The sequence below is a fragment of the Nerophis lumbriciformis genome, linkage group LG35, assembly GCF_033978685.3.
Source record: "Nerophis lumbriciformis linkage group LG35, RoL_Nlum_v2.1, whole genome shotgun sequence".
Classification (NCBI taxonomy): domain Eukaryota; kingdom Metazoa; phylum Chordata; class Actinopteri; order Syngnathiformes; family Syngnathidae; genus Nerophis; species Nerophis lumbriciformis.
In genome coordinates this window covers 12,026,131-12,053,540 of record NC_084582.2, presented here as the reverse complement: position 1 = coordinate 12,053,540, position 27,410 = coordinate 12,026,131, and the positions used below count along the sequence as shown (strand labels likewise).

General features: G+C 39.8%; 2 protein-coding genes across 3 annotated transcripts in view; both read right to left on the bottom strand.

Moving 5' to 3' along the window:
- Positions 1-4,984: 4,984 nt before the first annotated feature.
- On the bottom strand, positions 4,985-6,974 carry gpr151 (G protein-coupled receptor 151). The gene has a single exon (XM_061927850.2). It carries the CDS (start codon positions 6,863-6,865, stop codon positions 5,567-5,569), a length of 1,299 nt encoding a protein of 432 aa, XP_061783834.2. The 5' UTR covers positions 6,866-6,974; the 3' UTR covers positions 4,985-5,566.
- A 4,055-nt stretch (positions 6,975-11,029) lies between these two features.
- LOC133575405 (serine/threonine-protein phosphatase 2A 55 kDa regulatory subunit B beta isoform) overlaps positions 11,030-27,410 on the bottom strand; it is a 177,048-nt gene continuing 160,667 nt past the window's right edge. For both annotated transcript variants that reach the window (XM_061928123.2, XM_061928124.2), the window contains exons 7-10: positions 23,767-23,936; positions 17,650-17,741; positions 17,459-17,582; positions 11,030-13,244 (exon numbers count right to left, since the gene is read on the bottom strand). In XM_061928123.2, coding sequence (XP_061784107.1) covers positions 13,089-13,244; positions 17,459-17,582; positions 17,650-17,741; positions 23,767-23,936 — 542 coding nt within the window. In that variant the 3' untranslated portion in view covers positions 11,030-13,088. The remainder of the gene's footprint in view (positions 13,245-17,458; positions 17,583-17,649; positions 17,742-23,766; positions 23,937-27,410) is intronic.

Sequence of the window (27,410 nt, the reverse complement as noted above, 5' to 3'; positions counted from 1 at the left end):
TTTAAGTTGATGATTACTTCTATGTGTAGAAATCTTTATTTATAATTGAATCACTTGTTTATTTTTCAACAAGTTTTTAGTTATTTTTATATCTTTTTTTCCAAATAGTTCAAGAATGACCACTACAAATGAGCAATATTTTGCACTGTTATACAATTTAATAAGTCAGAAACTGATGACATAGTGCTGTATTTTACTTCTTTATCTCTTTTTTTCAACCAAAAATGCTTTGCTCTGATTAGGGGGTACTTGAATTAAAAAAAAATTTCACAGGGTGTACATCACTGAAAAAAGGTTGAGAACCACTGCCTTAGAGCGTAGGGTGAAACTGTAACTGAGAGTGCAGCCCAATACGTTTCTCCTCATGGGTAAAATTCAACTCTGTCTCTGCTTGATTCCTTCTTCTTGTCTTGTGTAATAGATAGTTTGGTGTTTGAACCTGACAGTAATTTGTTGTGAGCTCATGCAATGTGTTGGTTTTGTTCATGAAACAAGGTGATGTTCATGCACAATTGATTGTGTGCACCAGTAAAAAAAACCATATAATTTTATCTTGAATTCAACAAAAATATATATAATAATATTTTTCACTAAAGAAGGGTTCGGTGAATGCGCATTTGAAACTGGTGGGGTTCGGTACCTCCAACAAGGTTAAGAACCACTGACCTATATATTACTCACATGTGCATGTGACCCTCATGTGACACTTGGGGCGGTATAGCTCGGTTGGTAGAGTGGCCGTGCCAGCAACTTCAGGGTTCCAGGTTTGATCCCCGCTTCCGGCATCCTCCTCACTGCCGTTGTGTCCTTGGGCAAGACACTTTACCCACCTGATCCCAGTGCCACCCACACTGATTTAAATGTAACTTAGATATTGGGTTTCACTATGTAAAAGCGCTTTGAGTCACTAGAGAAAAGCGCTATATAAATATAATTCACTTCACTCAGAATGTATTATATGTACCTATTAGAGATGCGCGGTTTGCGGGCACAACCGCGGAGTCCGCGGATTATCCACGGATCGGGCGGATGAAATTAAAAAAAATTAGATTTTATCCGCGGGTCGGGTCGGGTCGGGTGATTGAAATAAAAAAAAATTAGATTTGAAATAGATTCAGGCGGGTGGCAGTTAAACCAATTCGGAAATATATATACATAGTTAAATGTTGTTACCCACATACGAAAAACGAGCAGGCACCTGCAGCATATGCCACAAAAGAAGAAAAAAAAAAAAAGAGATGGACACTTTTACGGAGCGGAGAAGGGACGCCTCGCCGGGGTCCGGGACCGAAGCCCCTTCCCCCGAGAGGGCCCCACCGGGAGCCGTAGCTGAGGCGATCCGCGAGAAGGGCCCGACGCACGTCCAGGGTCACCACCGCGCCCACCGCACCGACACCCCGCCTCGTCCGCCTTCGCCGCGGCCGGCGTCACGCGCAGCAGGTAAGCAGCTTACCTGCCCGCCACCCCCGTGGCCGGGGGCTCGTAACAGGGGTCACTCCGCGCGCTCCGCCCGCGCAGCTTACTGCCCGCCACCCCTGTTGCCGGGGGCGCGTAACAGGGGTCACTCCGCGCGCAGTGCGCTCACGAAAGGGGTGGGGCTCACCCTGGTTGATATAGACAGCAGCTAGGACGGTGGCCATGGAAGTTGGAACCCGCTAAGGAGTGTGTAACAACCCACCTGCCGAATCAACTAGCCCTGAAAATGGATGGCGCTGGAGCGTCGGGCCCATATACCCGGCCGTCGCCGGCAGCAAGACGCACTTGGAGGTGCGCTCAGCGCGGCTTCCATATGATTGCGCACCGGTGTGCGTCTGGGTCGTGACAGCGTGGCACGCGAATGTCTGTGCTGCATTGGATCAGTCTCCTTTCTTTAACAGGCAAAAGCTTTATAACCTCACTAATGCCTTGCATCGTCTATATTAGATATATAACAACGGGTGGGTGCGGGCGGATGCGGTTCTGATCAAATGTTAGATCGGGTGGATTGCGGATGGTTGACGACTTTCTGATGCGGTTGCGGATGAAATAATTGCCTATCCGCGCATCTCTAGTACCTATATATGACTCACATGCGCATGTGACCCTCATGTGACACTTGAGGGTCACATGTCTGCACTTGGTGGCAGACAGCTTTAATTGTGAGCAGCCTCTCCTGCTGAGCACAATTAGTGTCCGACTAACATGTCGCTTCCTGTGGCGATCCATTTATGAGGGATGATGATTGGCTGAGGGATGAAACACTAGGGTGACGCCCCAGCGGGGGACGTAAAAGACGACCCCACCTGCAGAAAGGCCTAATGAGGCCTGAACTTGCACCATTGATGAGCTCAACCTTTTCCACACATTTCCTCTGGGTCAGGGACTGATTCCCGCTCCGGTATTATTACATAAGAGCATAGCTCATATAGAACGTTATGTTGAAATTGTCTCTCCATCCATAATGCTGCATTGTTATATCTTTAATATTGAGTGCATTCCTTGGTGTTTAAGGCCATGCGGGGCAGGTGTAGTCAAGTCTTTGCAATGAAAGGTCAACATCAATTATTAATGAGAGGAAAATGTCACAAGGAGTAGAGAGACTCAGGGTGGACTCCTTTATTTAAATACATTTTCATCAATGTTGTCATCGTCAGCAAAGATCTTTTTTACAGCGACAAGACTAAAATCAGCCCAGGTTTCATCTCACTCAGCTGCAGATCAATGAGGAAGTCCATTCAATAGACTCCATCTGAGTTCAGAGGAAAGCCTTTTCAATCTAATTAGAGCTTGCTAATGGATGCCCTTATGAAAATATGTTTAATGACCTCATGTCAGCAGGGATCATCCGCTGATGTAACATCTAATTTGTGTTTGTGTGTGTGTGTGTTTATGTGTAACAGACCTGACCTATAAGCCACGGTTGTTAAAGATGACTTTATTGTAAACACTGGTAATTAGTACATACATGAACATGTTGTTTTCCCATACCTACATCATCTCAAACACAAATAAATGTTGAATTGTAAATAGCGAGCGTAGTCACTGTTTGGTAAAATATATACAGTTAAAACCCAAACTTGACCACAGTATTTTCAATTGTATTCAGCCAATGTGTGGACAGAGAAGAAGAAAAAACGGTCGGTAAGTTGTGTTTGAAAATATTTGACATTTTTCATGTTTTTAGATTTGGAAAATTATATTTTATAATAATTTTTTGGATCAGTCTTTGGAACTATTTGAATGTATTCTATAGAACATTGTATTACATGCACATATGCATAGTATTACATTATATTAATTATCATAATATGATATGACATAATAATTTATATTAATAATATTATACAATGGTTCCCAAACTGTTTTCATTTAGTCCCACCTCAGAAAACGATTTGCTATCCAAGTACCACCATAATGACCAACATTAAAATACAGTAAAGTGGTTGGCCTAAGTCGGGGGTCGGCAACCCGCGGCTCTAGAGCCGCATGCGGCTCTTTAGCGCCGCCCTAGTGGCTCTCTGGAACTTTTTCAAAAATGTATGAAAAATGGAAAAAGGTGAGGGGGAAAAAAAAATGTTTTGGTTTTAATATGGTTTCTGTAGGAGGACAAACATTACACAAACCTCCCTAATTGTTATAAAGCACACTGTTTATATTAAACATTAGAGATGTACGATAATATGGGCCGATAAATGCGCTAAAATGTAGTATCGAAAATTATCGGTATCGGTTTTATTATTATCTGTTTCGTCTTTGTTTTTTTTGTTTTTTAAAATCAACATAAGAAACACAAGATACACTTACAATTAGTGCACCAACCCCAAAAAAATTCCTCCCCATTCACACTCATTCACACAAAAGGGTTGTTTCTTTCTATTATTAATATTCTGGTTCCTACATTATATATCAATATATATCAACACAGTCTGCAAGGGATACAGTCCGTAAGCACACATGATTGTGCGTGCTGCTGGTCCACTAATAGTACTAACCTTTAACACTTAATTTGACTAATTTTCATTCATTACTAGTTTCTATGTAACTGTTTTTATATTGTTTTACTTTCTTTTTTATTCAAGAAAATGTTTTTAATTTATTTATCTTATCTTATTTTATTTTATTTTTTTAAAAGTACCTTATCTTCACCATACCTGGTTGTCCAAATTAGGCATAATAATGTGTTAATTCCACGACTGTATATATCGGTTGATATTGGTATCGGTTGATATCGGTATTGTAATTAAAGAGTTGGACCATATCGGAATATGGATATCGGCAAAAAGCCATTATCCAATAATGCTTCACTGATTCAAGTATTTGGCGAGCGCCGTTTTGTCCTACTAATTTTGGCGGTCCTTGAACTCACCGTAGTTTGCTTACTTATATAACTTTCTCAGACTTTCTAGGACGTGTTTTATACCACTTCTTTTTCTGTCTCATTTTATCCACCAAACTTTTAACGTTGTGCGTGAATGCACAAAGGTGAGTTTTGTTGATGTTATTGACTTGTGTGGAGTGCTAATCAGACATATTTGGTCACTGCATGACTGCCAGCTAATCGATGCTAACATGCTATTCAGGCTAGCTATATGTACATATTGCATCATTATGCCTCTTTTGTAGCTATATTTGAGCTCATTTAGTTTCCTTTAAGTCCTCTTAATTCAATTTATATCTCATGACACACTATCTGTATGTAATATGGCTTTTAATTTTTTGCGGCTCCAGCCAGATATGTTTTTTGTATTTTTGGTCCAATATGGCTCTTTCAACATTTTGGGTTGCCGGCACCTGGCCTAAGTATTCATTAAAAACATGAATACATAGGTATATATATATATATATATATATATATATATATATATATATATATATATATATATATATATATATATATATATATATATATATATATATATATATATATATATATATATATATATAGTATAATTGGATGTGAACGTTTTTGTCCAAAATACATGGACTAGCCAATATTTTCTATATAGTTCATCTACTAATATTCAGATTTTTTTTTTTTGAGAGTGTGAACAAACAATTTACTATATTAAACGTTTTGACCAGTGTTCGAATTTTATAAGACACCGAATTTAATTTTTTTTTCTTTAGGATATAATCATCAAAATGATATTGGAGAATTTCCCTTTGTGTAATGACTACCGGTATATAGAATACAATAGTTTCACTTTTTAAACAAAACTAAAATAGCCAAAGTTATCAAATATATGTATTAAGATACAGTACACCAATATAGCAAATATTCAAACATACAAATGTTATTGAATCCCTACTTATGTAATTTCCACTTAAAATACACTTTAAATCTGACCAGGAGTATCATATATAAAGCTTCATATGCGGACATTAAGCGTGAATTGTACCTTGCACAGTTTTATGGATGAGAGCCCAGATTATGAATAATTTAAAAACTGTCGACTTTTTACATCCACATTGCTTCATTGACACTACAGTAGAATAAAGAACATTTAAGATGATTCCACACGTTTTTGTACATACACACACTACTGTGCAGTCCATCCATCAGAGTTGGTGTTGATGCTGAGAATGATTATTTATTTCTCTCCCGGTCGTCCTGTTGCTCCCACGGCACGGGGTCGTTCTCCTCCAAATGCGATCCCGTCTCCCTCTCGTGCCAGAACTGCTCCACATCCGGTAAGACCATCCCATCCTTGTCGACTTCTTTGCTCTCTGCGGCGCTCTGCTCCAGCTGAGCATCTCTGCTGGTTCCCGGCTCTGGTTCTGGGCTCCTCTCCGCCCTTGCCTGGCCGGAGGTCTCCGGTCTGGGGCATGGCGACTGGAGGGATGTGGGTGTGTGAGGTCCGAGTTTGGGCTTTGCAGGAGGTTGTTTGCGCAGGGTGAGGCGCCGCCACAGCCCGCGGTAGCCCTCTCTGAACTCCTCGGAGAGGGAGAGCACGATGAGAGGGTTGATGAGCGACAGGGAGAAGGTGAGCAGCTGAGCGCAGAGGGAGATGAGAAGAGGAGGGGATGAGACAAAAGTCTGAGATCCTCCTGATGCTGCTGAGTGGCGCTCCCAGATCCACACCACCCACTGCGGAAGCCAGAGGATAGCCGTGGCGATGGTGAGATTGAAGAGCATCAAGGTGAGCTTCCTGGACCTGATCTGTGTGCGCAGATTCTGAGTCTTACTGGAGCGTCTTTGGCACTGGCCGTACGCCTTCCAGAAGTACACGAGGGCAAAGCTGAGAGGGGCACAGTACACCCCTAGTGGGTATGCCTTGGTGTACACGGACATGAACTCCAACGCCTCAGGGGGAACCACAAGCACACACATGATCCCGTGAAGCCCTCGCCGGAAGGTGGAGAAGAGCCAGTGAGGGACGGTGACGGTGCACGCCGACAGCCAGATGAAGAAGAGCACCACCAGGATGGAGCCCAGGCGGGTGCTGACCTGCTTGGTGGGGTTGGACACATAGCGGTGGCAGGCTCTGGCCATCACAGCCACCGTAAAACTCTTGGCTGCCATGCAGGAGTGGAGGAACCAGTCGGACGTCTTGCACACCGCCCAGCCCAGAGTCCAGCCGGCTTTGGAGAAGGAGGCGGCACGGAAGGGGATGATGAAGAGCAGCACCAGGCCGTCTGCGAATATCAGGTTGAAGATGAGCGAGTTGATGAGGGACAGTTTGCCCTTGTGAGCGTTGGCGAACAAGATGGCCACGGCGGTGAGGTTACAAGTGACGCCCAGCACGCAAATGACGCCCAAGATGGACGGCACAAGCACCCTCAGCTCGTCGGGGTCCAGATGCTGGAAGGAGCCGCCGTCATTGAAGGACCACTTGTTTAAGGAGCTGTTCACCACCGTCAAATTTTTCCCGGTGAGTTTGTCCATCTCTTCCGCAGCAATATTAATGTAAAGAAGGTGTAAAAGACTTGTAAAACTACGCGGTTGATATAGTTAATAGTATCGATCGTCAGTCTGTGATCACGTCTGTCTCCGTGCGGATATATTCTGAGACATGAGGCTGCAGCCTGGGTGGCTTCTTATAAAGATGCTGTTTGATTGACAGCCGTGTTCCCAGCTGACAAAAGGAGGGGGGACTCCAGTCTCACGGGGCCAATTAAGGAGAGGGTAGCTAAACATAGCATTCTTTTCATACCACTACAATATCACTACCACTATACTACCTCATTAAATAAACACATATTAATCCTTTAGCTGCTGTTTGTCGGTGCTAATGATCTTCAATCTCAGAAATATTTAAGAAACACAAGAGAGGCCTTTAAGGGGCACGACATAGCCAGTAAATTAGGTATTTTTTATTTATTTTTAGATTTTTTTTCTTTGTCATAAAAAAATACAAACATGCGTGCTTACGGACTGTGTCCCTGCAGACTGTATTGATCTATATTGACATATAATGTAGGAACCAGAAATATTAATAACAGAAAGAAACAACCCTTTTGTGTGAATGAGTGTAAATGGGGGAGGGAGTTTGTTTGGGTTGGTGCACTAATTGTAAGTGTATGTTGTGTTTTTTAAGTTGATTTAATAAAAAATTAAAAAATATTTTTATTTTTATTCATTTTTTTAATTTCTACCAATCGATCCACGGACCGGTACCAGGCCGCGGCTTGGTGGTTGGGGACCACTGAGCTAGGTAACATAAGAACTCCATTACCCAGCATGCCACAGTAGTGAAGAGCATAGCAGTAGCCCCGTTTAGGTTCCAGCGGGATGTTTTTGATGAGCACACTGTGGAGTAAACTTTAAGAACTCAGCCAACACGTCTCGTCTGCATCTTTTATGATTAGACAAGACAACACATATATTTGCAAGGCCATTTTCAAGAAGGATATTTAAAGAGAAATCAGACGATGTCGGCCAATCCCGGAAGCTAGCTCAGCTGTCCCGGCGATAAAATGTGAGTTCAGATATTTTATTTCTTAATTTTTTCACGTTTAGTATGTTTTTTTTCAATTTTAATTTTGACAGTTTCACATAAGATATTTTTTAATTGCTGATGCGGGTTTATTGATTTTTAAATGCGTCAGAAAATAACCAGTTTTGTACACTGTTGGTGGTGATTCAATGCGCAGTAGTGCGTGAATGTGTTCTTGTATAGTATTTCTCCAGCAATGGTCATGTGGTGGCATCAATGATGGTATTTTGAGAGGTAATCATTGAAGTCGGACATCACTGAAGGCCTAGGTGGGAAATGCACGGCCCGCCACGGATATATTGTGTGGATGGCAGGATTGATTGATTGATTGAAACTTTTATTAGTATATTGAAACTTTTATTAGTAGATTGCACAGTACACTACATATTCCGTACAATTGACCACTAAATGGTAACACCCGAATAAGTTTTTCAACTTGTTTATTCCACGTTAATCAATTCATGGAGGCTGCTATATTAATTGCGAAATACATTTGAGGCCATATGTCGATCCTTAGTGTGTCTTAATATATAGTGCCACTCATTGGTCAGCTATGGTAAGTGCAAAAAAAACAACCTGAAAACAACAAAATGACCGACAGAAGTGCAGTAACTTTTTGGCTACAGATCAAATATGTTATTCGAATTACGTTATTTTAATTATTTTATTATTATTATTATTTTGTTTATAAAGTTGCTGTATGTCACAGTTACCATATTTTTCGGACTATAAGTCGCTTTGGAGTATAAGTCGCACCGGTCGAAAATGCATAATAAAGAAGAAAAAAAACATATATAAGTCGCATTTTTTGGGGAAATTTATTTGATAAAACCCAAAACCAAGAATAGACATTTGAAAGGCAATTTGAAATAAATAAAGAATAGTGAACAACAGGCTGAATAAGTGTACGTTATATGAGGCATAAATAACCAACTGAGAACGTGCCTGGTATGTTAACGTAACATATTATGGTAAGAGTCATTCAAATAACTATAACATATAGAACATGCTATACGTTTACCAAACAATCTGTCACTCCTAATCGCTAAATCCCATGAAATCTTATACGTCTAGTCTCTTACGTGAATGAGCTAAATAATATTATTTGATATTTTACGGTAATGTGTTAATAATTTCACACATAAGTCGCTCCTGAGTGTATAAGTCGCACCCCCGGCCAAACTATGAAAAAAACTGCGACTTATAGTCCGAAAAATACAGTAGATGTTTAAAGGGCTGGTGTTTGATCATTGAGACACACCCTCTTCCTGGTTCAAACCTTCACGGTACACACTCATGGAGAAAAGGGACAATGCCACGGCGCAAGGACGCTCTTCGGACTCATTTATGCTCTCACTCACCTGGTTAATAGCAGCCATTACATCCGTTTTTTTAAATATATTTTCGTTCGCGAAGATCTTGTCACTGAGTGGCTCCTGAGCCTCATTTGCAACACGCATGCGCAAACATAACTTGACAATGACAAATTATTTATACAGCCTTTAATCACAAGTGCCAAGTGAAAAACAAGTAGACGCATGCGCAAACGGACAGCCAAGCCAAGCAAAGCAACATTTACAAACTTTTAATTTTAATTGTGGAGAAATAAAGACATTTATTTATTAAATCAGTCCTTTTAGACCTATATTAGTAACATATGCTATAGTCATTGGTTGGGGGGGGTGTCATATTTTCTGTTTCAAAAGTGTAATCTTGAGTGTAATCAAAACTATCCTCTGCTATTTTGAGTGTTTTTTTGAAGTATCGTATTTTTTCGGACTATAAGGCGCACTCAAAATCCTTCCGTTTTCTTAAAGGGGAACATTTTCACAATTTCAGAAGGGTTTAAAACCATTAAAAATCAGTTCTCAGTGGCTTATTTTATTTTTCGAAGTTGTTTTAAAAATTTTACCCATCACGCAATATCCCTAAAAAAAGCTTCAAAGTGCCTGATTTTAACCATCGTTATATACACCCGTCCATTTTCCTGTGACGTCACATAGTGAAGCCAACACAAACAAACATGGCGGAAAGAACAGCAAGCTATAGCGACATTAGCTCGGATTCAGACTCGGATTTCAGCGGCTTAAGCGATTCAACAGATTACGAATGTATTGAAACGGATGGTTGTAGTGTGGAGGCAGGTAGCGAAAACGAAATTGAAGAAGAAACTGAAGCTATTGAGCCATATCGGTTTGAACCGTATGCAAGCGAAACCGACGAAAACGACACGACAGCCAGCGACACGGGAGAAAGCGAGGACGAATTCGGCGATCGCCTTCTAACCAACGATTGGTATGTGTTTGTTTGGCATTAAAGGAAACTAACAACTATGAACTAGGTTTACAGCATATGAAATACATTTGGCAACAACATGCACTTTGAGAGTGCAGACAGCCCAATTTTCATCAATTAATATATTCTGTAGACATAACCTCATCCGCGCTCTTTTCCTGAAAGCTGATCTGTCCAGTTTTGGAGTTGATGTCAGCAGGCCAGGGAAGCTAGGGTCGATATTCTTCTCTTGATCATCTTCGGTGGCATAAGGGACGGTGTGAGCCAAGACATCCAGGGGGTTTAGCTCGCTCGTCTGCGGGAACAAACTGCCGCCATTGCTTGCCGTGCTACCGAGGTCCTTTGTCCCTGAATTGCTCACACACTCCGGCAGATTCAATGGGGGTCTGGCGGCAGATTTCTTTGACTTTATCGTTGGAAATGCATCTGCTTTGAGTGTCGCAGGATATCCACACATTCTTGCCATCTCTGTCGTAGCATAGCTTTCGTCGGTAAAGTGTGCGGAACAAAGTCCAATTTCTTGCCACTTTCGCATCTTTGGGCCACTGGTGCAACTTGAATCCGTCCCTGTTCGTGTTGTTACACCCTCCGACAACACACCGACGAGGCATGATGTCTCCAAGGTACGGAAAACAGTCGAAAAAACAGAAAATAACAGAGCTGATTTGACTCGGTGTTTGAGAAAATGGCGGATTGCTTCCCGATGTGACGTCACGTTGTGACGTCATCGCTCCGAGAGCGAATAATAGAAAGGCGTTTAATTCGCCAAAATTCACCCATTTAGAGTTCGGAAATCGGTTAAAAAAAAATATGGTCTTTTTTCTGCAACATCAAGGTATATATTGACGCTTACATAGGTCTGGTGATAATGTTCCCCTTTAAAAAATCGACAGTGCGCCTAATAACTTGGTGCGCCTAATGTACGGCATAATTCTGGTTGTGCTTACTGACCTCGAAGCAATTTCATTTAGTACATGGTGTAATGATAAGTGTAAATGATAAGTGCGAACAGTAGATGGCAGTCATACATAAGAGATACGTGTAGACTGCAATATGATGGATTGATTAACGTGGACCCCGACTAACCGGGTGTTACCATTTAGTGGTCAATTGTACGGAATATGTACTTCACTGTGCAACCTACTAATAAAAGTTTCAGCCAGTGACGTGCAGCAAAAACCTACTTAAAAATCGAAAATTTGATAATCAATGTTAAGAGATGAACAAGTCAAATTAAATCCAAAAAAATATATATAAAAAAAATATCCCATTTGTTGTTTTTGTGTGAGCTGCTTACTTAAAAATACCCGATTTATCCAAATTATTTGTATTATTACAGCATTTGAGTCTAAAGTACTATACCACTGTCATAAACCAGTATTATATTTTGAAATCTGACTGAATGAAGTAAATATGTAAATAAATATGCTGAACAGGACATTTAGTAAAAATATGATACTGGATTATTTTGTTTTGTGTTGAAGTATCAAACAGCAGATTGACATAAAACTATGAGGTACAATTGACCAATATTAATATCTCTGTAATTACAATACAGAAGTAGTGTATAGTTGTACCCATTCTGGTTTGTGTCCACTTGGTGGCGCCCTCACACTACATACTGCCAGACTGACACACAAGCAGCATCACAAAGGAGCTTTTTTTTTTCCAACTTGCACATTTTTATTAGTTTTTTTAATCAAATCAAAAAATCCAGTAAGCATAAAGACTGCATTCTTATTACATTCTGAGCTATAAAATGTTTTTTTTTTGTTTCAATTAGAAGAGTCACAAATGAAAGCTGTTTAGAAGACAACGCTTGACATGTACAGTATTAATTCCCTGATTTCATGAATTTTTTATTTATTTTTTATTTTTTAGTGCTTACCTCTTAACAGGTGCTTTTGAAAATGTTACCACACTCCTGCAACAAGATGCAGACAATGTGAGGTAAAACACAACCATACTTGTGCCTCATTTGGTGTGTAGAAGGAAAAATATCAACATTTCTTCAGGATGACGTCCTTTTCATGCAACATGTTAGAATTATAATGGACTTTTTCAATGTTTTTTTTTTTAGAACAAAGTATAGCAGGGCATGGCTGTAATACTGTATGTGCTGACTTCTTATTGCCTGCACTGCACATCAGGGTTGTCTCAAGCATTGTTTCACCAGGAAACCAGTTTTTGTTTATAATAGACAAAAAAGGTAAACAAGAAAACATTCACACTTCCGCCTCGATCCCGCCCACCCCGGACCTTTCTGACATTGAACCCCCACATACCAAAAGAAGGCACCACAGCAGCTAAACAAACAAACAAATAAAAATAGCCTCATTCACATAACAGACTACAGTCGTCCTCATGGGACGAGACAATTGGTACAAGACAGACTGACCGCAGGCAGAAAAAGACACGGACAGCAGGTGGCGCTGTCCAAAAAAAGGATGCCTTTTCTTGCAGCAGACTGAAGAAGAGTTTAGTTTCTGGCCTCCGTTTTTTTTTTTTTTTTTTTTTCATCCCCAGGGTCCAGAGAGCTGCTACATCTTGTTGCTCATGCAGCTGTCATTCCCTTCTGTCCGTGTGTGTGCATGGATTAATAAATTAAACAGTTCACCATTGATTTTAAAACTGGACGTCCACTTGCAGGAAACTCTGCACATCCTCAGTGCAAATCATGTGAGCAGCAGCAAGGCCCGAAGGAGGTGGAGGATGTCGTTTCTTTGCTTGATAACCCCCCAGTCCACACACACACACACACACACACACACACACACACACACACACACACACACACACACACACACGCACACACACGCACACACACCGATGCCCCCGCACTTGTAGGGGTCAGGGTTGAAGCGGGGACAGCGTACTTTAGTTGACTTTGTCCTGGAAGATGTAAAGGTTGTTGGTGGCTGCGACAGCGATGATGTTCTCGTGCGGATGCCACGTGGTGTGAAGGATCTTCTTGCTGAAGTCTAAGCTGTCCACGCTGATCTCATCCTTTCGGCGTTTCCCGCCCACGCACACCTGGAAGACAACGTGGTCGATCAGTAGAAGGATTTTTTTTTCCCCCACAGATTTTATAGCAGCAATTCATGGAAATGCAAGAGGGATACAAATATTTATCAAAATATGTATTATTATTATTTTTTTGTCATTTTATTCCTTGGTGCAATCTTTTCAATGACTAAATGATCCTAAAACGATTCCTAGAAAATAAGAATTAAACATGAAAAGGGAGAGTAATAAATATTGAAATATTCCATCCATCCATTTCCTACCGCTTATTCCCTTCGGGGTCGCGGGGGGCGCTGGAGCCTATCTCAGCTACAATCGGGCGGAAGGCGGGGTACACCCTGGACAAGTCGCCATATTGTTACACGTTAAAATAATTTACTTATCAAACAGCTTGTTTTGTAATACCAACAATACCAGTGCTTTTATATCAATTTGGGAACTAAATGGTGCACTACTGATATCAGTTATTTAAGTCAGTGGTCCCCAACCTTTTTGTAACACCGCTTGAAAATCTGTCCCACGGACCGGGGGGGTTGTCATAAAAAAATACAATCATGTGTGTTTACAGACTGTATCCCTGCAGACTGTATTGATCTATATTGATATATAATGTAGGAACCAGAAATATTAATAACAGAAAGAAACAACCCCTTTGTGCGAATGAGTGTAAATGGGGGAGGGAGTTTTTTTGGGTTGGTGCATTAATTGTAAGTGTATCTTGTGCTTTTTATGTTGATTTAATGAAAAAAGAAAAAAAAAAGAAAATGTATATATATATATATATATATATATATATATATATTTTATATTTTATTTTTATTTTTTTAATTATTGTGCGGCCCGGTACCAATCGATCCACAGACCGGTGGTTGGGGACCACTGATCTAAGTCATTTGTGCAAGCTTAAAACGACTATCCCCATTTTTTATTTTTTTTTACTTTCAACGCTTGAAATCTTTTAACAATTTCAGATCTAACTCTTGATATCCATCCATCCATCCATTTTCTACCGCTTGTCCCTTTCAGGGTCGCGGGGGGTGCCGGAGCCTATCTCAGCTGCATTCGGGCGGAAGGCGGGGTACACCCTGGACAAGTTGCCACCTCATCGCGGGGCCAACACAGATAGACAGACAACATTCACACTCACATTCACACACTCGGGCCAATTTAGTGTCGCCAATCAACCTATCCCCAGGTGCATGTTTTTGGAAATGGGAGGAAGCCGGAGTACCCGGAGGGAACTCCACACAGACAGATCCTGAGCCCGAGATTGAACTCAGGACCTTTGTATTGTGAGGCACATGCACTAACCCCTGTTCCACCATGCTGCCCTAACTCTTGATATAACATTTTTTTAAGTATTTTTAATGTTTATTTCTCTTTTATGCAATTTAGTAATATCTGCACACATAAAAACAACACCAATAGGTGAAACAAAACTTGAGTTTGAACTTGAATAACGTGCAGGCTTCATGTAAATTGGCAATTTACAAATGTTTGAATTGCATCATTTAGTGCAGTGTAGTTGTGTCAAATGCACAATTTCACGGACACAAATTCTCTGGGAGACACGTTCCCACAAGTCTTTTACACATATCGTAACTGCCCAATATCCCTTTCTTTGAATTACCACAGTTTAATGACATGTTAACTTATTCACGCTCATCAAAGCTCAATGAGAATTATGCATCATCTCTGGCAACATCTGGTGGTTTAGGGGCTCAATTACACCCAAAAATTATTTTCCTGCTTTTCAATCGGCAATAATTAGATCAATACGCGGACAAGCAGTCGAAAATGGATGGATGCTCTTCATGGAATAAGCATTGTAATATACCAGGATTACAGTCTGTTAAAGATAGCAGTTGTACTGTAAGTAAATGGGGCCAAAAGAGGTCTTTAAAGTAAGTGAGTATGCTATATATGTATCTCATATTTAAAACACAGGGCTATATCAGAGAAAAACTTTCAAAACTCCCTGGCTAAATCTATACTGAACAATCTATCAGATAAGGAAGGAACACTTCAAATGACCGTTTTGGACTACAGTGTTGCACAAGGGATAAATACTTACCAAAGATACGAACGTTATTGTTATTTATTTGGTAAATAAAAAACAACTAAATAGTTATTGTTTCTCTACACATACGGCCTTCTCTAATAACCACTTGCAAAAAAAACATTTTTTACAGTCAAAAATACAACCCAATAAACAATAAAACAAAAAACTAATATATATATATATATATATATATATATATATATATATATATATATATATATATATATATATATATAAAATATTAATAGATATATTTTAGTAATAAAAACATTTCAGGTAAAACGCTGAAGCCAAAACTAAAACTAAACCTAATAATTTAATAATTGCATGTTATGCTATGCCAGTTCTTCTCAAATAGTGGGGCCCCCAGGGGAACTTTATCTGTATCATGCTTCAAATCATGCTTCGAAAAGCTGTGGAATACAAAACTTGCTCATTGTAGCCATTAATCTTGACTCCCTTATTTTGATTTAAAAACAACTAAATATCACAATTGTTTTATTCATTTCAGCTGGGACAGGCTCCAGCACCCCCGCGGCCCGGAGAGGGACAATCGGTACAAAATGGATGGATGGATAGTTTAGTAGGTTAAAGTGTTTCCTAAATTGTGCTCCTGAGTTAAAACATAATCAATTTGAATGTATTATTATTGATTGATTTTATTTATTTTTATTTTTTCAGTATCAAATGGTTCCAGTCGGTTAAATAAGAATCTCATTTTATTATTACATTGCAGGAAAATTGAAGCACTTTAAATCTTTCCTGTTACAGACTAAAAAACAATGTTTTCTTTAATGTTAATAAGGATACAATGTAATGCAGAAGCGTGCTTATAACAATTTTATAGACAAATTATACTATTTAAAGTCCCGGTGGAGAGGAGGTGTGCAAAATATTTTCTTCCTAGGGGGGCATAACAGGAAATAATTTAGAAGCACTGTGCTATGCTATGTTTTTTTCCTATGTTTGTGCAATGTTATGATGTGGGCTGTCTTTAATTTTAATTTTAAAATGCGTTGTGGGCCAGTAAAAAAAAAAGAGCTGCAGGCTTTAAATGGCCCCCGTGCGACACATTGGACACCCCTGCCTAAAATCTTTTCTTATCTTGTTACGCCTTCTTTGGGTTTTGTTCAATCAGCTTCCTCTGTGTCTAGCACAGCGGTTTATTGCACCGTATTAAATGTATTTTTCTTGTTTTGTTCAAACCGAGCCTTTTAGAGTTTTTGCTGTTTTTGGCTTTTTTTTTTCGAGTTTCCTTGCTTGCACTTCATTCCACCTTTCTGATCTTCTAGTGACTAATATATACTGCAGTTTGATATTATACATTAATATCCCAGCAGTTTAACAAAGGTTGCAGCGTTGCCCGCTTTACATGCACACATTAGATCAGTGGTTCTTAACCTTGTTGGAGGTACCGACCCCCACCAGTTATATGGGCATTCACCGAAACCTTCTTTAGTGAAAATAAAATGTTTTTTCTTAATTTAAGGATGTTACTATTTCAAAGAAATACTAATAAAGATATATTTTACAAACAGAAAGTTACAGGAATGTACACATGATCCCATGTTTACATCTCATTGTGCAACATGTGAATGTTTTAGTGGGACCTAAATGCGATATCTGAAAGGGGTACAAATTATTTCCAAAGCAGGACCCCCACCCAGACATACACCACTAGTACACAGCTCATGAAAAACAACATTTTTTGTTATTGTCATTGTAAGTGGGCCAAAACACTTTCCGTATATTAGAAAATAATCTCATGGGAATGACTCCTGTCATTTGATTATAATAATAAAACATGTAACTTGTTATTTAGTCAGGTTTGGGACTGGTGTGCTGCTGGTGTGGCCACAGTGCATGTGCACGTCTGACATGTGCTCCACTGAATGCTCAAGGAGTTTTTGCGTTTGCTCAAGCATATGGAAAATTAGAGGGAACATTGTTTGGGGGTATCATTAATACGCCGATTGAGAGAAGTTTTTATTTACACGATGAGTCGGGTGTGTCTTGACCTCCGCGGCGGAGGCTCGGTCGAACCCCTGAGGCCGACTCACCGAACCCCTAGGGTTCGATCGAACCCAGGTTAAGAACCAGTGCATTAGATACACAAAGACCACACACTGTAATTTTTTACAGCGGTTCAATCTGTTGCTACCTTGCGAGGCTTCAGAATGGCTCGAGGCTTGCTGTTCTCCCTCGATGCTTCTAACGTCACGTCTCGTTTGGTGTTGCGGTCAAACATTCGGAAGAAGTTGTTGTAGGAGCCGGTCATGATGACACTGAGGAAGGCGGATAAAAGAGATGTAACACATGATGGAGGTGTCAAGATGGAGGCTCGACTCTTACCTGTCCGATCCATTCCAGACACACTCAAACTTGTCAAAGATGCAGTCGTTCTCATACAGTGAGCAAAGTTTTCCCCGTAAGTAGTCGTGAACCTAGAACCACAACAATGTCTTGTTGACAATTTGACATGTTGACAAAATAATTACACGTCTGCCAATAACAGCAAAGAAAAACGAGGTTCAACATAATTAGTAAATGACTGAATTTACATATATACAAAACTTGTTTTAGTACATTCGGAACCATCCTGGAAACTTATAGTTTAATCTAGAACAGTGGTTCTCCAACTTTTTTTCACCAAGTGCTACCTCAGAAAACACTTGGCTGTCCAAGTACTATCATATTGACCAATATTAAAATACAGTAGCATAGTAGGCCTAAGAATTCATTAAAAAACAGGTAGAAGTTTTATTTAACAAGTGTATTTAACTTGTTTGGTACTGTAACACTACATACAGTGTGAAGAGCAACACTGTGTTTGTACATAGGAAAATAAAACACTGTACTTTAATCAAGTGATTCTTTGGCATACCACTAGATGGAGCCCACGTACCCCTAGTAGTACACATGCCATAGTATGAGAATCCCTGAACATTCAAATTAACTAAACGTTGTTTATGCCTGCAGATAATGGTGAATAATAGTGGAACCTGGCATGTCGGACCAACTCAACAAGTCCCCGTTCACTTAAACTTACGTTGACAGCCAATAAGGACATCATACATCTCTACACAACATTTAAGATCCAAAAGGGGCATTTTAAGAAATGGGTGTGTTTATGTCACCATGTTTTGTATTACTGAATCATACATCATACACCAAGCAACTACTTAGCGTTTCACCATAGCAACTGACAAGTTACACCTATATATACACCATATATATATATATATATATATATATATATATATATATATATATATATATATATATATATATATATATATATATATATATATATATATATATATATATATATATATATATGTATGTATGTATGTGTATATATATATATACACACATACATACATACATATATATATATATATATATATATATATATATATAAAAAAAAAATTAAAATTTGTATTATTATTATTATTATTATTATTTTTTAGATTATTAGTCAATGGAACTTGTAAGTATGGTTTGCACTGGGTGATGGGTGATATGGCCTGAGATATATATATATATATATATATATATATATATATATATATATATATATATATATATATATATATATACATATATACTATATATATATATATATATATGATTACGATATATTTTACAATGTATTATTTGGCATATAAATGATCATTTTAAAATGGCTTAAAAATGCTCCTAATTTAGCTGCTGGCGTATGCTGTAACATACTGCGTCATTTCAAGTTGTATCATTTTCTCACAACTTTTATGATGCTGATTCACTGTTAACACATGCTTACTTTCTGTTGTAACATGTTTCTATCTACACGTCTGTTAAAATGTAATAAACACTTATTTTTCCCGATTTTTGGATACTTTCTATTAGTTTTGGGCGATACTGCAAATTCAGGTATTGATGCAATACCAAGAGGTATCAGTATTGTTCTTATCAATACTGATACTTAAAAATTCCAAGTTCACTGAATGAATGTATTATTGATCACAAAAACACAGGATGGCGGTGTAAGAATATCAATTGATATTTCAATTTTTTTCAACTAGTGGCTCTGGTTTATATCCTTTGGATTTTAAACTTTCAGTCCTGGTGTGTGCAGGGTATTTTTTCCTCAGTTTGAAAACAATGACAAAAATGACATGAGACTTCATTATAGTAAAAAATATCAATCGAATCACTGTAGTATCAACCACATACTGATTCTATACTTACATATCGTTATTGTCAATATTTGCATCAATCCTCTCACCTCTGTTTACATTCAAGAGCTCTAGCTTAGCGGATAGCAGTTAGCAAATCCTCCTACGGTGTGTAGTGTAGCATGTTTAGCTATTCCTTGTCCTCCAATGTTGTTTTTTCATGTATATATTCATTTCACACCATATTCATTGCACTTCTACATTTTTAAATTTTTTATATATTTGCACATTGTTTTTCTAGCATGCACACATCGCACTGTATGGAATGGCCTCAATCTCGTTACCTTGCGTAATGACAATAAAGCTGATTCTGATTCTGATAATATTACATTGCAAAAAAAAAGTTCATTTTCCGCCAAAGAGACGAAGATTGTTGACTTAGAAGTAGCTTTGTCAAATTTGTGGGACACAGCTAGAATGTGTCATCAACATGCATTATCACAACATGATGATAATATTAAAGGTGAACTGCACATTTTTGGTATTTTGCCTATCATTCACAATCATTATGAAAGACATGACGACCGATGTACAAACCCCGTTTCCATATGAGTTTTGAAAATGTGTTAGATGTAAACGGAATACAATGATTTGCAAATCCTTTTCAACCCATATTCAATTGAATGCACTAAATAGACAAGATATTTGACGTTCAAACTCATAAACTTTTTTTTTTGCAAATAATAATTAACTTAGAATTTTATGGCTGCAACACGTGCCAAAGTAGTTGGGAAAGGGGATGTTCACCACTGTGTTACATGGCCTTTCCTTTTAACAACGTTTGGGAACTGAGGAGACACATTTTTTAAGCTTCTCAGGTGGAATTCTTTCCCATTCTTGCTTGATGTACAGCTTAAGTTGTTCAACAGTCCGGGGGTCTCCGTTGTGGTATTTTAGGCTTCATAATGCGCCACACATTTTCAAAGGGAGGCAGGTCTAGACTACAGGCAGGCCAGTCTAGTACCATCACTCTTTTACTATGAAGCCACGTTAATGTAACACGTGTCTTGGCATTGTCTTGCTGAAATAAGCAGGGGCGTCCATGGTAACGTTGCTTGGATGGCAACATATGTTGCTCCAAAACCTGTATGTACCTTTCAGCATTAATGGCGCCTTCACAGATGTGTAAGTTACCCATGTTTTGGGCACTAATACACCCCCATACCATCACAGATGCTGGCTTTTCAACTTTGCGCCTGTAACAATCCGGATGGTTCTTTACCTCTTTGGTCCGGAGGACACAACGTCCACCGTTTCCAAAAACAATTTGAAATGTGGATTCGTCAGACCACAGAACACTTTTCCACTTTGTATCAGTCCATCTTAGATGAGCTCAGGCCCAGCGAAGCCGACGGCGTTTCTGGGTGTTGTTGATAAACGGTTTTCGCCTTGCATAGGAGAGTTTTAACTTGCACTTACAGATGTAGCGACCAACTGTAGTTACTGACAGTGGGTTTCTGAAGTGTTACTGAGCCCATGTGGTGATATCCTTTACACACTGATGTCGCTTGTTGATGCAGTACAGCCTGAGGGATCGAAGGTCACGGGCTTAGCTGCTTACGTGCAGTGATTTCTCCAGATTCTCTGAACCCTTTGATGATATTACGGACCGTAGATGGTGAAATCCCTAAATTCCTTGCAATAGCTGGTTGAGAAAGGTTTTTCTTAAACTGTTCAACAATTTGCTCACGCATTTGTTGACAAAGTGGTGACCCTCGCCCCATCCTTGTTTGTGAATGACTGAGCATTTCATGGAATCTACTTTTATACCCAATCATGGCACCCACCTGTTCCCAATTTGCCTGTTCACCTTTGGGATGTTCCAAATAAGTGTTTGATGAGCATTCCTCAACTTTATCAGTATTTATTGCCACCTTTCCCAACTTCTTTGTCACGTGTTGCTGGCATCAAATTCTAAAGTTAATGATTATTTGCAAAAAAAAAAAAAAGTTTATCAGTTTGAACATCAAATATGTTGTCTTTGTAGCATATTCAACTGAATATGGGTTGAAAATGATTTGCAAATCATTGTATTCCGTTTATATTTACATCTAACACAATTTCCCAACTCATATGGAAACGGGGTTTGTACTGTTTTAATGCATTCTAAATAGTACATAAATACCGTCAAAACTTCACTTACAATGGAGAACCAAGCGTCTTCTAAATTGGCTGTCAAAGTGTACCAACTTGTCGGAATACGTCTTTGTCCTTCTACTATTCATGTGAGAGGCATTATTTATATCTAGAATGAAGTTTGGCGAGCAAGGAATCGAGGAAGCAGCTGAACAGTCGATGATGTAAACATAGGCACACAAGCTTGTGATCACAGCGCCGCTATCAATAGTGTATCTGCGTTAGTGCTTATAATAACAATATCACTAATACTTGGCTAATATTCAAGTCACAAAATGTAAATGGAGTATTGTTGGCAATTTTGGATGGTTATTTATTGGGTTTCATGGCCAGAATAGAGGACAACCTGCTCAGTGGCCTTCTGGTTAGAGTGTCCGCCCTGAGATCGGAAGGTCGTGAGTTCAAACCCCGGCCGAGTCATACCAAAGACTATGAAAATGGTACCCATTGCCTGCCTGCTTGGCACTCAGCATCAAGGGGTGGAATTGGGGGTTAAATCACCAAAATGATTCCTGAGCGCGGCCACCGCTGCTGCTCACTGCTCCCCTCAACTCCCAGGGGGTGGAACAAAGGGATGGGTCAAATGCAGAGGATAATTTCACCACACCTAGTGTACTTTAACTTTAACTTGAATTCTATTGGCTCCGCTGTAAGCAGACCTTTATTTACGTTTATTTAATATTTAGAAGGCATTTAAAAAAAGACATCCCTTGTCATGTCTTGCATAGAGATTGTGAACGATAGGCAAAATTAAAAAAAAAAAGTGCAGTTTCCCTTTAAAAGCTCCATAGTCTGCTAAATTAAAATCATTTATATCGTCTATATCAGTGGTTCTCAACCTTTTTTCAGTGAACATTTTTTTAATTCAAGTACCCCCTAATCAGAGCAAAGCATTTTTGGTTGAAAAAAAGAGATAAAGAAGTAAAATACAGCACTATGTCATCAGTTTCTGACTTATTAAATTGTATAACAGTGCAAAAATATTGCTCATTTGTAGTGGTCTTTCTTGAACTATTTGGAAAAAAAGATATAAAAATAACTAAAAACTTGTTGAAAAATAAACAAGTGATTCAATTATAAATAAATATTTCTACACATAGAAGTAATCATCAACTTAAAGTGCCCTCTTTGGGGATTGTAATAGAGATCCATCTGGATTCATGAACATTTTTTCACAAAAAAAATACATCTTTAACATCAATATTTATGGAACATGTCCACAAAAAATCCAGCTGTCAACACTGAATATTGCATTGTTGCATTTCTTTTCACAGTTCTTTTTGACAGACATTTTAGTGAGAGGCAAACCATCATGGCATGGGGGAAACTCTGGGTTTATGGTAATGAATGGAATAGCCTACTTGATTTGATGTTCAGTTTATGAACTTACATTCATATTTTGTTGAAGTATTATTCAATAAACATATTTATAAAGGAGTTTTGAATTGTTGCTATTTTTAGAATATTTAAAAAAAAATCTCACATACCCCTTGGCATACCTTCAAGTACCCCCATTTGAGAACCACTGGTCTATATCACACAACCCTACTTGAGACTTTAGGTCAAACGCCAGCACCCGAGCAGCTATGAAGCTGTAATGTCGATTGTTTATGAGTTAATTTGTGAGAAGCAATTGGCAAATCTATAAAAAACACAGTCAAAGCAGAATGAAAATGCTTTGAATTATGATCAGACTTTGTAACAGCCGTGCTCTGAGCGTCCATACTTTACTCGGATTAATCCCTGCAGTCCTGTGATGAGCGTGAAACAGGCAGCAGGTGGGGAGGGAATTGCACAAATCCTTTGAGCCCTGCTGACGCCCTCCTTATCAATCATGACCTGCCCTTATAGCTTCCCAATGATCAGACCGTGTGGCTCTGACCCCCCCTGACCCACAGTGGGAGGTTCAGCCCTTCAGGTCGAATCAGTAGCACCACGATCTATCTTCTCACAGGACGGGGGGAGCTCAATAAGCAGTCTCGGCCTGATTGTTAAAGATGGCGTTTGGTGCGGCGTGACAGTGGAACAGGATTATGGTGAGCGATTAGTCCAAAATCAATATGTTGTGATTGCATCGGAACATTGTTTAAAACCTGGCGGCTTTCATTCACGGTACCTGGTAAGTCTCCAGTGGTTTGTTCTCCATCTGTAAGTCCCACACCTTCACAGTGAGGTAGTCCCTTGTCATCAAGTAGCGGCCGTTGTGGCTGAACTTCACGTCGGAGATGGATGAGATGATTTCGGAGAAAAAGGAGCGCGTGGCGGGGTCCTCCGGCTCCTCAAAGTCTATAAGACAAGAATCAAAGCAAATATGTGACATCTAATAATGTTGGGAAGAGACACAGAATGCATCAATGCAGCAGCTGCATCCTTTCACGGGACGATGAGTGTGTGTGTGCGTGTGTATGCGTGCCCCTAAGGCAGGGGTCGGCAACCCAAAATGTTGAAAGAGCCATATTGGACCAAAAATCCCCCCAAAAAACCTGTCCGGAACCGCAAAAACTGTAAAGCCTTATATAAGTGTTATAATGAAGGCAACACATGATGTAAGTGTCTATATTAGACTACTATCAAAATGACTATGTGTCGCATATCTTCGTTGACAGAAATGTTGAAATGTAATATTTATTCTACACATTTTTACAACATTGGAAAACATTATCCAATCCAATCAAATCCACTTTATTTATATAGCACATTTAAACAACAAAAATGTTTCCAAAGTGCTGCACAACAATATTAAAAACAATATTCAAATATTATCCTTGGCTCCACCAATGACTGAATAAAAACAAAAAATAAATACATATAAAACCAATATAAAATAAAAATGATTTTAAAGGGTAAAACCAATTAAAACAGTAAATAGAAATCCATCCATCCATCCATCCATCTTCTTCCGCTTATCCGAGGTCGGGTCGCGGGGGCAGCAGCCTAAGCAGGGAAGCCCAGACTTCCCTCTCCCCAGCCACTTCGTCCAGCTCTTCCTGTGGGACCCCGAGGCGTTCCCAGGCCAGCCGGGAGACATAGTCTTCCCAACGTGTCCTGGGTCTTCCCCGCGGCCTCCTACCGGTCGGACGTGCCCTAAACACCTCCCTAGGGAGGCGTTCGGGTGGCATCCTGACCAGATGCCCGAACCACCTCATCTGGCTCCTCTCGATGTGGAGGAGCAGCGGCTTTACTTTGAGTTCCTCCCGGATGGCAGAGCTTCTCACCCTATCTCTAAGGGAGAGCCCCGCCACCCGGCGGAGGAAACTCATTTCGGCCGCTTGTACCCGTGATCTTGTCCTTTCGGTCATAACCCAAAGCTCATGACCATAGGTGAGGATGGGAACGTAGATCGACCGGTAAATTGAGAGCTTCGCCTTCCGGCTCAGCTCCTTCTTCACCACAACGGATCGATACAGCGTCCGCATTACTGAAGACGCCGCACCGATCCATCTGTCGATCTCACGATCCACTCTTCCCTCACTCGTGAACAAGACACCGAGGTACTTGAACTCCTCCACTTGGGGCAAGATCTCCTCCCCAACCCGGAGATGGCACTCCACCCTTTTCCGGGCGAGAACCATGGACTCGGACTTGGAGGTGCTGATTCTCATCCCAGTCGCTTCACACTCAGCTGCGAACCGATCCAGTGAGAGCTGAAGATCCTGGCCAGATGAAAACATCAGGACCACATCATCTGCAAAAAGCAGAGACCTAATCCTGCAGCCACCAAACCAGATCCCCTCAACGCCTTGACTGCGCCTAGAAATTCTGTCCATAAAAGTTATGAACAGAATCGGTGACAAAGGGTAGCCTTGGCGGAGTCCAACCCTGTCCGACTTACTACCGGCAATGCGGACCAAGCTCTGGCACTGATCATACAGGGAGCGGACTGAAATAAATAGAAATCAAAATTTGAAAAAAAAACACAGAGGACAACAGAGGACCACACAACTCACGTAGTGTTTAAGCCAAAGAATAAAAGTGGGTTTTAAGACGAGACTTAAAACACTCCACTGTGGGAGCAGTTCGAACATGGAGGGGCGGAGTGTTCCAGAGCTTAGGGCAGACCACAGAGAAGGCCCTGTCTCCCCTGGATTTAAGTCTGGTCTTGGGCACCACGAGCTGGAGCTGGCTCTCGGACCTCAGAGCGCGCCCAGGAGTGTAAATTTGGATGAGGTACGAGATATACTGAGGTGCCAGTCCATGTAAAGCTTGAAAAACAAACAGCAAGGTTTTAAAATCAATTCTAAGATGAACAGGGAGTCAGTGCAAACTCTCAAGAATTGGGGTTACATTACTGAAACGGAAACCTTTTTAGAGGGTGTGATAACTCCTGGAAATTACTGGCTTAGAATGGCCAAAAGTAAAGATGTGTGTGTTCAAGTTGAAGGAAACGGAAACTACAAATAAAATGACTTCAAAAATACGAGGCAATCCAGAATGTTGAAAGAGCCATATTGGACCAAAAATACAAAAATACATCTGTCTGGAGCCGCAAAAAATGTAAAGCCTAATATAAGTGTTATAATGAAGGAAACACATGATGTACCGTATTTTTCGGAGTATAAGTCGCACCGGAGTATAAGTCCCACCTGCCGAAAATGCATTATAAAGAAGGAAAAAAACATATATAAGTCAAACTGGAGCCCGGCCAAACTATGAAAAAAACTGCGACTTAAAGTCCGAAAAATACGATAAGTGTTTGTATTAGCTATATTAGCCTACTATCAAAATGACTACGTGTCGCAGGCTGATGCAAATCTTCGTTGACAGAAATGTTGAAATGTGATATTTATTCTACACATTTGTTACAACATTGGAAAACATTACTAAAACGAAAACCTTTTTAGAGGGTGTGATATCCATCCATCCATCCATTTCCTACCGCTTATTCCCTTTGGGGTCGCGGGGGGCGCTGGAGCCTATCTCAGCTACAATCGGGCGGAAGGCGGTGTACACCCTGGACAAGTCGCCACCTCATCGCAGGGCGAGGGTGTGATAACTCCTGGAAATTATTGGCTTAGAATGGCCAAAGGTAAAGATGTGTGTGTTCAAGTTGAAGGAAACGGAAACTACAAATAAAATGACTTCAAATATACCTAAAATACGAGGCAATCCAGAATGTTGAAAGAGCCATATTGGACCAAAAATACAAAAATACATCTGTCTGGAGCCGCCAAAAATGTAAAGCCTAATATAAGTGTTATAATGAAGGAAACACATGATGTACCGTATTTTTCGGAGTATAAGTCGCACCTACCGAAAATGCATTATAAAGAAGAAAAAAAACATATATAAATCACACTGGAGCCCGGCAAAACTATGAAAAAAACTGAGACTTATAGTCCGAAAAATACGATAAGTGTTTGTATTAGCTATATTAGCCTACTATCAAAATGACTATGTGTCGCAGGCTGATGCAAATCTTCCTTGACAGAAATGTTGAAATGTAATATTTATTCTACACATTTGTTACAACATTGGAAAACATTACTAAAACGAAAACCTTTTTAGAGGGTGTGATAACTCCTGGAAATTACTGGCTTAGAATGGCCAAAGGTAAAGATGTGTGCGTTCAAGTTGAAGGAAACGGAAACTACAAATAAAATGACCTCAAATATACCTACAAATGAGGCATAATGATGCATTATGTACATACAGATAGCATAAATAGCATGTTAGCATCGATTAGCTTACAGTCATGCAGTGACCAAATATGTCTGATTAGCACTCCACACCATAGGCGCCTATCTCGTGGGTGCTTCGGGG

Coding starts and splice junctions, on each gene's coding strand:
- gpr151 (XM_061927850.2), bottom strand. CDS start 6,865: ATGGACAAACTCACCGGGAAAAATTTGACGGTGGTGAACAGCTCCTTA.